The following is a 14,759-nucleotide window of genomic DNA, read 5'->3' as shown; positions in this document are numbered from 1 at the left end:
GTTCCCACTCGTGGATCTGCTGTGTCTGTCGACTTAGCAGATCTGCCATGGTGTTTTGTACTCCTGGAACGTGTTGGGCTAATAGGAAGATTGTTAGTGGTATAGCCCATCTCCATATCTGCTGAGCTAACAGAGAGCAGTAGAGAGTGTGGGTTTCCCCATTGTTTGTTTATGTAGTACATGGCTGTCATATTGTCTGTGCGGACTAAGACAGCATTGCCTGATACTTGTTTTTGGAATGCTTTTAGGGCTAGGAAAACCGCTAGTAACTCCAAGTGGTTGATGTGGAGTAACTTTTGTTGCGGTGTCCAATTGCCTTGCATGGTGTGATGCAGTAGGTGAGCTCCCCAGCCGGAGAGCGATGCGTCCGCTGTCAGGATTATCTGAGGAACTGGCTTTAGGAACCGTCGGCCCTTTGAAAGGTTTATGGTGCTCCACCATTGCAGAGAGCGATGAGTCCGACTGTCTACCAACACTAGGTCTGTTAATTGACCACAAGCCTGGTTCCATTGGCGTGCTAGGCACTCTTGAAGTGGACGCATTTGCAGTCTTGCGTGATGTACTATAAATATGCAAGACGCCATTATTCCTATGAGCTGTATGAACACTCGAGCTGGAAGCGAGTGTTGCAGTTTGAATTTTGTTAGGTGAGTTTGTACACTTGTTATGCTGTTTGGAGAGGGATATACTAGTGTTAGTTGGGTGTTTATTGTAGCACCGAGATATTTTTGTATGTGTGAAGATTGCAGATGTGACTTGGTGTGATTTACTGTGAATCCCAAGTCGTGAAGCAGTTGAATAGTAGCGTGAGTGTGTTGTACATACTGGCTGCATGAGCTGGCTTTTATGAGCCAGTCATCTAGGTATAGGAAGACGTGAATATGTTGTCTTCTTAAGTGTGCTGCTACTACTGCTAGGCATTTGGTAAACACCCTTGGCGCTGTTGTGACTCCGAATGGGACCACTTTGAACTGGTAGTGCTGCCCGTCTAGCACAAATCTGAGATATTTTCTGTGCGCTGTGTGGATGGGAATGTGGAAGTAGGCGTCCTTGAGATCTAGAGTCACAAGGAAGTCGTTTTGTAACAGGACAGGAGTGGAAGGACTTGTTGGAGTGTGACCATATGAAAATGATCCGACTATGTAAATCTTTAGAGGCCCTTCGATTTGGAAATCTCTTCCCAAAGATCTTCGTTGCAACCCCTCCTACCCTCTCTTCAAAAAAAGCCTCACAATGCTTCTTCCCAACAAATATTGGGGTCCTTACTGATACTGAACGCTCTGTCCATTTTCTCATTTCACTCCTCTACTCACCACCTCCTACTTCCATTTCCTACATTCTCTCTCCTTCTCCATCTGACCCTCTCTATCTACTTATTCAACAGTCCTCCTTCTCCGTTACCTGATCTCTTAGTTACCCCTTCCTTTTACTCTCGTAAGATTCAAATGCCTTATCCCATGTTATTAAATGCCCTATGTTGACCTGTTTCATGATGTTTAACCTATCATGTAAAGCACTCTGATACTCTTGGGTCCAGTAGCGCTATATAAAACCTTTTAAATAAAATAAATAAAAATAAATAAGATCCGTCCTTCTTTGGGATTAGAAAATATAGGGAGTATACTCCTTTGTTTTGCTGATGCTTTGGGACTATTTCTATTGCATTTTTCTGCAGGAGGGATATTACTTCCTGTCTGAGCAGTGTTAAATGTTCTTGTGACATTGGACGCTGCTTGGGTGGTATGTTTGGGGGGGTGGATGTTAGCTCTAGACAGTAACCTGATTGAATTATTTGAAGCACCCACCTGTCTGATGTGATGTTTTCCCAGGCTGGTAGGTCTTGTTGTAGTCTTCCCCCGACATGAGAGGAATGGGACGGGGGAAGGGAAGGGGAGTCGTTGGGCAGGGGTAGAGGCAGAGCGGGAGTTGTTGTTTTTACCTCTGCCTTTGTTATTGTTACCCCTGTAACCTCCCCTTTGGTAGCCTTTACTATATGTGGATTGTGTATGGAATTTGTATGAGGTAGAAGGTGTGTCTGAGGAGTTTCCCCTGGTGGTGCCTCGATAAGATGAGCGGCGAAATGAACGTCTGGGAGCCTGCGACTGCAGGGCTCCCATAGATTTGGCTGTATCTGTATCCTTTTTCATTTTTTCAAGTGATACATCTACATTGGGTCCGAATAAGTGTTGCTCATCAAAGGGTTGATTAAGTATAGCACTTTGGACTTCAGGTTTGAACCCTGATATGCGTAGCCAGGCATGTCTACATAATAAAACACTGGTGTTAACTGCCCTGGAGGCGGTGTCCGCTGCCTTAAGTGCACACCGAATAGAGGTGTTTGTAATATTTTTCCCTTCCTGAATAAGTTAATTTGCTCAATCTTTGCATTCATCAGGGAGGTGTTGCATTAGTGGTTCTAATTCGTCAGAAGTGTGGCTCAAAGGTTAGAGGCGGCAGACCCGAAGGCTGAGGTCGGCCCGGGACCAGGGTTCAATTCCCGACGCGGCCGGGTGCAGGACCAATGTCAGCGGGCCCAATAAATCTCGCCCCGGTGCCACTCTAACCATGGGGTCCCACGCTGCAACTCTGGGCAATAGCTTGCTTAATCTCCACTCCGGCCCTACCACCGCCGGGGATGCCTGGCTTCACCTTGGGGATGCCCAGTAAAGGGACCATCTCACAGGGAAAGCAAGGACGGGTTCCCCAGTGGTACAGCGCTGGGACGCTCCAGGGTAACCATGCGCTCTATAAATCCAACATTCTATAAATCCAACATTCATTCATAATGTGCCCTGTCATATCTGGCCAATAATGCTTGTGTATTGGCAATACGCCACATGTTTGCTGCTTGAGATGCAGTTCTTTTTCCTGATGCGTCAAGTAGCTTAGACTCTTTATCAGGTGGGGCAGCTTCCACTGATGTTTGTGAGTTTGCTCTCTTGCGTGAGTTGGAAACTACAAATGAGTTTAGTGGTACTGGACCTTTAATATATGCTGGGTCTGAAGGGGCAGCTTTATACTTTTTCTCTATTCAAGGGTTAATGACCCGAGTTCTGACTGGGTCCTTGAAGACTTCATGAGCATGCTTAATCACTTCTTTAAGCATTGGTAAAATGGATGAGGACCTTTGTGGATTATCAAAGGTATCCATTAGAAAGTCTTCATCTACAGGGTCTGTATGCAAATCTACTCCATGATATTGCGCGGCTCTGTGTATCAACTGATTAAAACCCATAGTGTCTTCTGGTGGGGAAGGCCTTGAGGGGTATATCTCTCTTGAGGAACATTTGGGACGTCTGGGGTGTTATAATCATCCCACGGGTCAGGTGAGCCTGGAGGAATAGATGGATCATCTATGTTAGCCCCTATATCATCAGAGCTATCATTCCTATTGTCATCGTCTGGTATAATAGAGGATGCAGGGGAATGTTGTGGTAGGGGAGCAGGTGGTGATGGTATATGTGGAGGAGGAGGGGAAGGGAGTCTTAAAGGCGAGGTAGCCATGTCCTTTTTCTTTGAATGAGGAGCTGGTGCTGGTGTATCCAGTGGTCGCTTTTTTGAAGCTAAAGTTAGCTGCCCAGTGATTGGGTCTTTAGCTAGAGTCTTTTGTGCAGGGTCTGGCTGATATAAGTCCTCTGCAGGAGGCCGATCTGTTGGTGCGGAGGGAGGCTTCGGCACCGAAGCGGTCTCTTTTGGTTTTTTGGCAATGTCCTTGACCGGAGAAGCAGGAGTCTTTTTCGGCTCCGAAGATTTTTTCGGCTCCGGTATATTTTTTGGATCCTATGGTTTTTCCGGTTCCGGTGGTCTTTTTGAATCCGAAGCGGGTTTGCTTGGTTCCGACCTGGGTTTCGGTGCCGAAGAAGTAGCAGTAGGCTTCAGCGCCAGTGGTTTGGATGTCGACGGGGCCAGTGATGTTGTCTTTCTCGGTGCCGGTAGGTGTGTGCCGGCACCGTGGGAAGGCCGACTCGAGCCCGAGTCGTCTGAAGGCTTAGTTAGCTTCTTAGCCAGGAAGGTGGGGCAGTAGAAGCAGTGTGTCGGTGTGCACCCAAGCCCGAGGTAGAGGGTGTGACCAGGGCCTTCTTTGGATGTGTCGTGGAAGGGTCGGGGTCGACGGTCTTACTTACGACCCGCTGTGCTGGAGTGATGTCCTCGACGTCTGAATCTTCTGCCTCGGGGTTGCTGTTGACGTCGTTTTGTTCTGGGACGTTGACGCCTTCTTCAAAGATGTCGTCCGGAATCGGAGCTGAGAATCGAGCCATTGTTCTCCTAGCTCTTCGGTTCCGGATAGTCCTTTTGGAGCGGAAAGAGGCACAAGCGGAACAGTCTCTGGCCTCGTGCTCCAGGGAGAGGCAAAGGTTACACACTTCATGGAGGTCGGTGTGGGGAAACTTCGACCCACATTGAGGACACTTTTTAAATGGCGTCCTTTCCATGAGCTGGAGTCGAGGCCTAGTTACGCCCGAAGGCCGCCGACGATGACCGGAATCGAAATCTTCGGTGTTGAAGAGTAGCGTCGACTGGAAAAGCATTCGAAACTGATGTTTTGTAAGTTGGTGATGATTGCGCGCCGAAGGAAATCGGTTCCAACACGGAGCGCTGGAAACACATCCCCCGGTGTTGGAAAAAACCAATCTGGGGATGGAGCTGATGCCCATGCGCAGTATCATCCAAAGGAGGAGTCACCTATCCCGTGACTTCCAAAGACTTTTCTACAGCAAAACAAACTGCAAACATCCGGGCCCAACACTAGGTGGCGATCTATGCACAGTGTGTAATCTGCAGCTCATATGCCTCGAACACTTGCTTTCCAGAGCTGAACATGAAAGGAGGAACACCAAGCAACTAACATCTCCCAGCATCCAGGTAGAAAGAGAAGGATGTCTAAAAATATTCACAGAAAAACAAGCACAAAGAATGAGCTTTCTAGAGACACGTCAATTAATATGAAACAGTGGTCATAAAAAGTGGGATCTTCGATTTACCACAGTTTATTCATTAAAGTACTACAGTTCTTCAACCAGTAGGCAAGCAATCTTAAATTTCAGAAAACAAAAATAATTTATTCATGACCAATAAAGGAATAATTCAAAATGAGGAGTTTAAAACACCTGTAATATCTGGAGTCAGTGGTTCATCTAATACTTCCACAAGTGGAACTGAAGCTTGAAGACCATCATCGGAGTCTCCCGCAGACACACTTGTATCTTCACCCATAGCAGCTTCCTCTGTAGTCTCTGCTGAAATGGGAGTCAAAAGTTCCCCTGTAAATGAAGACAATGTTTAGGATATTCTGTCAAAAATTATAGGTATCAAGTTGCTGTGTGTGTGTAAGTAGAATATAACATTGTCAACAACGGATATCTAATACAAAGAGTTAATGCTCTCTACTGGAAAAGCAGCAAGTTGAGTACTGGTTGCATTATACCACACACAACAAATGGATTGTGATAAGTTGCACCATTTTTATTTCTAAGAGAGATAATACTAAAACTTATAGACGGATATTTGTCAAAATCTTTCAATTGAAGGATTTTTCTCATCGATCCTCCCAGAATATAGAAAAGAAAAGCGTACCTACCTTCAGTAACATTATTTCTGGTAGATAGTAAGTCTTTCTGCAGAGTCCTCATGTAATGAAATTCCTCCAGGTTCAGGACTGAATACAAACCCTTTCTCCATCACAACAGCTCCCCAGCACAGTAAGGTGGTACCATGTGGCTTGAGCCACAACTTTATTAGTCCTGGATGTGACAACACCATGGTATATATGGCGCAGACTGGCGTGCTGTTAGTTTTAGAATTTATTTCACATCCCATCAAGCATGTAAAGATAAACTAACAGCACAGCAGTGATCACTAACTCATCGGGGAGGAGGGAAGGTGGCAAGGAATCTGCAGAAAGATACAGTAGCCAACAGACACTGCTACTAAAGGTAAGTAACTTTCTTCAAATGGATACGTCCTGCTGTAAGCTCCTCACTTTAAAAATATGTTCCAATGCACTACCTCTCTTGGAGACAGTATTTAGTAGTGCTGATTACAAAACAATCCAAAAAATAAAAACCCTGTAAAATACACTATAGGTACGAATCTTCTGTATCAACGTAGAAACTGGGGGCTCAGTAGGGGTCCAAAAAATGGAGGCGTTGCTCTTCTTTCAAGGGGCTGAGGCCCGACCAAGAAACTAGTCAGGGGGATGGCCTGCCTGGCATGGAAAGGGGTTACCACATTTCGCAGAAATGTAGTTCGAGTTCTCAGCACCAGTTTGTCTGGACAAAATGTTGTGTAAGGCTGCTGGATTGAAAGTGCTTGCAGCTCACTTACGTGAAGAGATGAAGTTATAGTGAGCAGAAAGAACGTTTTCAGAATCAAGAGGCATAGTTGGCAACTGTGCTTGGCTCGAACGGAGTGCACATTAGAAAAGTGAGACTTTAACAGCCAGTCATCGAGGTATGGGAAGACTAGTGCACCTAATCTTTGAATGTGTTCTATGACCACCGCCATCACTTTTGTGAACACGGAAGGGGCTCTAGTAAGGCCAAAGGTGAGCAACACATACTGAAAATACTGCTGTGAACTACAGGGAATTATTGTGGCGTGTAGGACAAGAATATGGAAACTCATGTGTAGCAGGCCAAATGCTACCATGCGGTCTCCAGGACCCAGGGCAGACAAGACAAGGGCTAGCATGAGCATCTTAAATTCATCCTTCTGCAGGAATTCGCAGAGGAGGCATACATCTACAATAGAACACAGGCCTCTTCCCTTCATGGGCACAAACAATTAACAGGAGTAGCAACCAGTTCTTATTTCCGAGGCAGGGATTCTCTCTATGGTTCCTGTGGCCATAAGGGCCTGCACTGCCTACTGCAAAACAGGTGTTCCTCCACCAGCAGCTCTTATGGGCGTGGAAGGTGCAGCAGGGAAGAAAGAAATGGGAGGGTTTAGTCCCTTTTGACGTGTTGGAGGACCCATGCGTCCAAAGTGATGTCTTACCATCCATGTAGGAAATGTCTGACCCTGCCTCCAACCGTATGGGGGAGTGTAAAAAATGACATCCTAAAGAGATTTTGCAATAGTGGCATACCAATTGTCCTAATCGTATTGTGGGGCAAATTTCACCCCTACATTCTGCTGTGCGATAAAGACAAGGTATCAGAGTCCAAAGGGTTTGCTATAGGCTGCGCTCTTGTGGGATGGGAGCACAGTCTTGGTCGAGACGAAGCAGACTCCGTGTTGGAAATCATCCTAGTATGACTACTCTTCCGGCACCAGCATCGATGTGAGGCGTAGGGAGTGGCATCGAAACCGAAGCTGGCAGCCAAGCTGGTAAGGAATGCAAAATCAGTTCAAGAGGCACAGATGGTACAGAGCGCAAACCCAACAGGAGAAGCACAACTGGGGGCCTATATGGATTCTTGGGGCCCGATGGTGCGCCAGAGGAGTGCCAAATACTCACAATAGGGCCTCCCATTGAGGAGCTGGAAATTCTAGCTTGCATCAGGACCAAAATTCAGAATTAGCTCTTCAGGAGTTTGGGAATAAGAATAAGAGTCACATTGACGGCCCTGAGTTCTCTCTGGCGTTCAAGAGAGATGCCGGAAGGGGCCTATTACTGCTTAGATTTCTTGTGCTTCTTTTTGGACTCATCCAAAGGCTTCGACAGCAACAAGGAGCAGGCAGGTACAGGACCGTCCTCTTAACTTCGACCAGTCAGGGCGCAGAGTCTTCCAATCCTTGGCGGCGTAGAGTTTTGTTGTCTCGTATTGCCTTTGGATTTATCTGTACACAGTTGTCTCAGGCCCTGGAATCGTGCACACCCCTCAGGCACAACAGGTATACCTCTTGAGATCTGTCACAAACATTTGTTTACAACACTTCTAACAGGGTTTAAACATGTTCTTTTGGCGGAAGGGGTAACATAATTCCCTTGCACACTGCTAAAATATAAAATTAGGTGAAATAGACAAAGACAAGAAGAGCAGAACTTTGGATCTGTGTCTAAAAGGTGCGAAAAAAAAGTAACTGCCGTCAGCATGCCTGGGTGGTGCATATATGCAGCCCCACTTATCACTTCTGAAGAGAACATGTAATTTCGGAGCTGCTTGACGCCACTTACCAACATGCAGGACTACTGCTTTTGAGTTTCTGGATTCAGTCTGACACCTGAGGAAATATTCTCAAGGTTAAGAATCCGGACTTAGAAGTATCTATCAGATTTTCTAGTTGCATACCTTCTGCATTGCTCTTGCTGGTCGGTAGCCTATCCACCCACAGAGTCCTCACCTTTAGATAATATTCGGGCACCAGACTAGATGCAGAGAATTTTTGAGCAATATTCCTGAGAGCAAAATGCACAAGTTACTTACCTTCGGTAACGATATATGTGGAAAGTTTTGCGTAGCAGTGCCCCTGCGCGTCGGTAGGCGTCGTCTGCGGCTCCGCATCAGTCGTCGGCGTCGGGTTGACGTCCGCGTACTTAGACGTCGCCCTCGCGCGCTGACGTCAGTTCTTATACACAGCTTTTCCGCGCCAGAAACGCAGCGCCATGATAAAAACCGACACTGGTGCCATGAAACTAGGGCCCTCAAAGGGAAGAACCTTAACCCTAGATATCGGTTCGCAGAACGGGGAGGATGGGTGGGGCGGTAAGGAATCTAACACTAACTACTGTTTCTTACAGATATATCGTTACCGAAGGTAAGTAACTTGTGCATCTGAAAGAAACAGGTTAGTGTTAGATTACTTACCTTAGAATAGATACCCCAGCAATGCCAACCCCGGTGGTGGGTCTGCGAACCAATGATCACACCAGAAAGTCCTGGAGAAGGGAACGGCCGAAAAAGCCATCTCTCCGGACTTGGCTGTCCAGGCAGTAGTGTCTAGCGAACGTGTGCAGTGAGGCCCACGTAGCTGCCTGACAGATGTCCTGCAAGGGGACTCCCCGACCCAGGGCAGTAGTAGCCGCCGTGGCCAGAGTGGAATGGGCACGCAGCCCCCACAGGAGGCTCCTTTTTAGCCAGGGAATAACAAGCCTTTATGCACAAAACGACCCATCGAGAAATGGTTAGTTTGTGCACCGCTCGTCCCTTCTTAGCGCCCACGTAACCAACAAAGAGCTGGTCGTAAACCCGGAACTGGCGTGTGCGGTCCAGCTAGAATGAGAGCGCTCTCATTCGGTGGAGCCTCTCTTCCTCTTTCGAGGGATGCGGAGGTGGAAAGAAGGTGGGCAGGGTGATGGACTGCCCGATGTGAAAGGCTGTAACTACCTTGGGCAGGAAAGAAGGAGGCGTTCTTAAAACAACTTTGTCCGGATGGAAGCAAAGAAAAGGAGGCTTAGAAGATAGAGCTTGGAGCTCACTCACTCTCCTGGCAGAGGGGATGGCAACCAGGAATGCAGTCTTAAGAGTAAGAAGACGAAGAGGGCAATTGTGAAGTGGCTCGAAGGGAGCGCACATCAAATAAGTCAGAACAAGGTTCAAGTCCCACTGAGGCATCACAAAAGGAACAGGAGGAAACACGTGAGTGATGCCCTTTAAGAATCTATTTACAACAGGGGGCTTGAAAAGAGAAGGCTGATCAGGTAGCCGTAAGAAGGCTGAAATGGCTGAGAGGTAGCCTTTGACAGTGCCCAGAGCAGAGCCCTGCTGGGCAAGAGAAAGAAGAAAGAGGAAAACCTCTGAAAGGGGGGCAGAAAGGGGATCCACAGCCTTTGCTGTGCACCATGCCACAAATTTGTTCCACCTGCAGGCGTATACCAATTTTGTGGAGGGACGCCTGGTTGCCAGAATGACATCACAGACTTCAGGCGGCAAGTCAAATGGCCTCAACTGTCGCCGCTCAATCTCCACGCATGGAGGTGGAGACTGGACAGGTTCTGGTGGAGGACCGTCCCCTGCTGCTGCGACGGAAGGTCCTCCTGAAGAGGCAGACAAATCGGGGGATCGACTGACATGCTGAGTAGCTCGGGAAACCAGTACCTTCGTGCCCAGTCCGGAGCCACAAGGATGACTTGGGCCCGGTCGCGCCTGATCTTCCACAGTACTCTGGGCAGAAGTGGTATAGGCGGAAAGGCGTACAACAGACCGCAGCTCCACTCGTGACGAAAATCGTCTCCGAGCGAGTGCCGCCTTGGAAATTTCAACACGCAGAACTGATGACATTGTGCGTTCTCTTCTGTGGCAAATAGATCTAACCAAGGCTCTCCCCACAGCTGAAAGAGATCTTGCGACGACACTTCCGAGTTCAGATGCCATTCGTGATCCATCATGCACCGACGGCTGAGTTCGTCCGCCCTGGCGTTCAGGGAACCTGCCAGGTGTTGAACCACCAGGGACACGCCCTGGTGTTCCAGCCATTGCCAGAGGCGCAGAGACTCCTGACAAAGGGTCCACAACCCCACCCTGCCCTGTTTGTTGCAGTACCACATGGTGGTGCTGTTGTCCGTGAACACCTGCACTACACATCCCCAGTCAGAGGGAAGGAAGGCTTTCAGTGCAAACCAGATCGCCCGCAGCTCCAGAAGATTGATATGGAGCCAAAACTCCGCCGAGACCAGAGGCCTCTGATCTCCCTCTCTCCCATGTGTCCCCCCATCCCAGGAAGGACGCATCCGTCACCACTACGTGCTCCGGTTGAGGTAGGGAGAGAGATCTGCTGCTGACCCAATCACGGTCCGTGAGCCACCACTGCAACTGTATAGCAGTGCCCTCCGAGATCAGGACGTGGTCGGACAGGCTGCCCTGATGCTGGGCCCACTGAAACTTCAGGTCCCACTGCAGAGCCCGCATCCGCCACCTGGCGTGATGCACCAGAAGGATGCAGAAGGCCATTAGCCCCAGAGGCCGCAGCATCAACCTGACCGAGACTCGGGATTAAAGGCGGAAAGATCGGAATCAGAGCCTGAATATCCAGAACCCGCTGTTTGGGAGGATAAACCTGAAACTGCGCCAAATCCAGAACCGCTCCGATGAAGAGGAGCTTCTGAGAGGGGCACAGGTGTGAATTCGGCACATTGATGGAGAACCCCAGCAGGTAGGTTGTAGTCTGGAGGTGGTTGACCACCGTCTGGGGCGAGCCCGCCTTTAACAGCCAGTCGTCGAGATAGGAGAGCACTGTAAACTGAAAGTGCCCTTGGCCTACCGTGAATCGCAGGTAACGCCGGTGGGCCGGCAGGAGGGGGATGTGAAAATATGCGTCCTGCAAGTCCAACGCTACCATCCAGTCTCCGGGGTCTAGGGCAGCTAAGACCTGAGCCAAAATCAGCATCTTGAACTTCTCCTTCCGGAGGAAGCTGTTGACGTTCCGGAGGTCAAAGATAGGGCGCAGGCCCCCTTTGCCCTTCTTGGGAACCAGAAAGTAGTGGGAGTATCAACCACACCCTACTTCTGGCCCAGTAACGCGCTCTATGACCCCCTTGGCCAAGAGGGCCATATTTTCCTTTTGCAGAGGCGGCATGGCTGGAGGGGTCGCCTCGAAGGGGATGGAGTAGCCCCTTCGGATGATTTGCAGCACCCACCTGTCCGATGTGATGGTGCGCCAGTGGAGTAGGTGATGGCGGACCCTGCCCCCCACTAGCGTCAAATGGGCCTGAAAGCTCGGACTAGGAAGGCTTTGAGGCGGATGCTGCGGGGGTGGATGTGGACTGGCCTCGCCGCTGTCCCCTGGCACCGCCACGGCGGTTACCATGTCTGCAGCTGCGCTGGATGGTAGTCTGCGGCCAGTGGCTGGCAGGACGTGAGGGGGCGCCCCTTCCTTGGCCACGAAAGGAGCGAAAGGCAGAAGATTGCTGGTGCTGGCCCGACAGGCCCAAGGACTTGGCCGTAGCCCTGGAGTCCTTGAAACGCTCAAGCGCACTGTCTGCCTTGTCGCCATAAAAGGCGACGGCCATCTAACAGCATGTCCATGAGTGTGTTCTGGACATCAGTCGAGAAGTTGGCGGACCTCAGCCAGGTGTGGCGGCGAACCGCCACCGTCGTCGAAATTGCCTTGTCTAGCGAGTCCGTGGTATCCCGCCCACATCGAATAGAGTACCGTGCTGCATCTCGCCCTTCCGCAAGGGCTTGAGCGAGTTTTGCCCAGGCCTCCCCCGGGCAGTCTGGCAGCACGTTCACAACCGTGACCCACAGAGAGTGGGTGTAACGGCCCAAAAGGCAAGCGGTGTTGACCGACCGCAACCCCAAACTAAGTGAGGAGAACAGCTTCTTACTGAACTGGTCATACCTTTTGGATTCCCGATCAGGAGGGGTAGTCGGGAATGCGGTCTGGGAGTTAGAGGCCTGGATAACCAGGCTCTCGGGGTGGGGTGGGTGGACAGAAAGCTAAGGTGCCTGGGGCCTGCGTCTGGCCACGTTCCGACCTACAGGGGGCCTGTAGCGAGCTTGGACCAGGTGCCCTACAGGGAGGAAAGGTAGAACTGAGTGCAAGGCCTACTGGAAGGAACAGACAAGACAAGGATGACTGTCCCACCAAAGCGCCAAGAAGGAACAATGGTGCAGATGTACAGTAGGTCAGCACCAGCAAGTGCAGTAGGACAGCACCAGCAAGTACAGCCAGACGCAGAGAGCACCGCAGAAGGATGCGCTCAGGGCAAGCCCGACGTCAGCCGAAGCCGCACTTGTTGAGGCGAACATATTGCGCCCCGAGCGGGCCTCCTGTGACGGGAGAGATAGCAGCGGCAGAGAGGGAAAGGCATTCTGCAAAAGGGGGCCTCTGATAGAGGGGTGGAGGGAAAGACACACCAGATCATGTGACGCCGGATGGTGGCGGTGCAGAAGGTGTTGGGGCACCGGGTCCCCCGTGGCCGGACGGCCCCAGGGCCCCAAAGAGAGAAGAAGGGAGTGAACCCTCGAAGGGAAGCAGTAGCTCCCTATCACCACATCCCTGATGGAGAACCTCCAGAAGATGATCCGCGCGGAAATGGGTAGCTGGATCACCCATGTGCAAAATTCCCACAGCCGTGGAAACAGCACGAGCAAAGGCCACACCCGCCTCCGTAGGGCCCCGCAGAGGGGAAATCGGTGGCCCGTCTCCGGCAAGGATGAAACCAGCACGCACCAAACCTCTGGAGAAAAGGAGGTGTCCGAAGACGAGTCAACGACCGGACGTCGGCCTGGCGCCGTAGAGTCCGCTATCTTAGGCAGGACATTGTCATCCAACGCCTGGAGAGACCTTGGGCGGCCTCCGTCACAGCGCACGGCGCAGGAGACCTGCGCTGGGCCGGAGTTGGGGCGGCGAAGGAGCGGCACCGAAAAGGCACCAACCTGACCTCCGATGAGGCAGCCGTCTGCGTGGAGGGACGAGAGGGACTCTGGGAAGGACGAGGAGTCCCCCGCCAGCCTCGACCCTTAACGGGACGAGAGGGGCCCTCCGCCGACCCCTGTGGCGCCGCCAGCGCCAAAATGGCATCACCTCGGCCTCAGACAAGTTCGCCGCCAGTCCAGGGGACCAAGAGGGACTCGGGGGTGCGTCCTGAGCCCTGGCGACCCCCTGCGACACCACAGGGACTCCCGCAGGAGTTTGCAGCGAAGCAGAGGCGCCGTGGTCGTACGGAGGGACCCCCAAAGTGCCGCACCCCAATGGCACCACATCCTCCGAACCTGGATCTGAGCCGGTCGGTGCCGGAGCCGCCGGCGACGCCACGGACGGCCCCGCATACTGCAAGGGATCCGCTGACGTTCCAGGAGGGGAAGGAGGAGGAGGAGAGGCCAGCAAGGCCTGCAAAGCCGCCGCATATGTCTCCATCTGGGCTCTAATCGCCCCCACACTGTGAAACGGCAGTTAAGGGGACGACATGCCGGGCCGCACCACCCGCGGAGAGCCCGTGCCCCAAACAGACCGGGAACCGACCCTCGGGGACAAACTGCAACACTTACCGACCGGTGAGCGACGCTCTTGCGACCTGGGAGAGGGACGATGTAGATGAGGGAAGTAGCGGGTTTGAGAACCCTCCGCAGGGGCCGGGCGGGGTGATAACGTCGACCTGGACATGCGAGCTGAGAGAAGTTTCATCTGGCGCTCCCGCTGGGACTTCGGTTTCATCTGCTGGCACGCCTCACAATCAGTGGAGTCGTGGTGTTCCCCCAGGCACCACATGCAGATGGGGTGAGGATCTGTCGCCGACATCAGGCGTCCACACGACGAGCACGTCTTAAAGCCCGAAGGCATTCGCAACACTGTTCCCACATACAGGCTATAGCGTAAAAGGAAAGGCCTAAACAGGCCCAGAGCACGATCCAGATCCGTGTTGAACACGGAAAAGGAAAAAACTGACGTAGGCCCGCCGTGGTGGGACTTGTGACCTCGCTGACGTCACGTGCGCGAATGACGCAGAGGCGGAGTCGCGTGGTGCCTTCCCCCCGGCGCGCAGGGATGCTGTGGCAAAAAGTTTTCCGGATCCAGTCTCACGCCTGGGGATAATTCTACGTGAAGGAATCGGCTAGTAGTCTTTATCAGATAGGATAAGTAGCCCACACACGGGCTAAGCAGCTGCACTCGTCTTAATTAATCTATATATGAAGGGAGAGATCACCCACATAAATTCAGAAAGATATGGAGCTCGTGGAGAGAATACTGTGGCCTACCATAGACAAAGCAGTATGGTACATCCCATTCGGAAATCATTTTACCCCATGATGATATTGAGGGCACTCCTGGATTCACATCACTATCAATTGTCTGATGATTCATAGCTGGATATGTAACACACATTACCGCCCACCTATCACAAAATCTGCATTACTGTTGTTTATTATAAACTA

General features: G+C 51.1%; 1 protein-coding gene across 4 annotated transcripts in view; it reads right to left on the bottom strand.

The window, feature by feature from the left end:
- The window catches only part of BIRC6 (baculoviral IAP repeat containing 6), a 2,208,279-nt gene that overhangs the window by 1,080,738 nt on the left and 1,112,782 nt on the right, over nucleotides 1-14,759 (bottom strand). For all 4 annotated transcript variants that reach the window (XM_078648748.1, XM_078648749.1, XM_078648751.1 and 1 more), the window contains one exon: nucleotides 5,109-5,261. In XM_078648748.1, coding sequence (XP_078504874.1) covers nucleotides 5,109-5,261 — 153 coding nt within the window. The remainder of the gene's footprint in view (nucleotides 1-5,108; nucleotides 5,262-14,759) is intronic.

This window comes from Lissotriton helveticus, chromosome 6 (genome assembly GCF_964261635.1).
Source record: "Lissotriton helveticus chromosome 6, aLisHel1.1, whole genome shotgun sequence".
In the NCBI taxonomy this organism is placed as follows: domain Eukaryota; kingdom Metazoa; phylum Chordata; class Amphibia; order Caudata; family Salamandridae; genus Lissotriton; species Lissotriton helveticus.
Note: the sequence above shows the minus strand (reverse complement) of the source record. Positions and strands in the feature narration are given on the sequence as shown.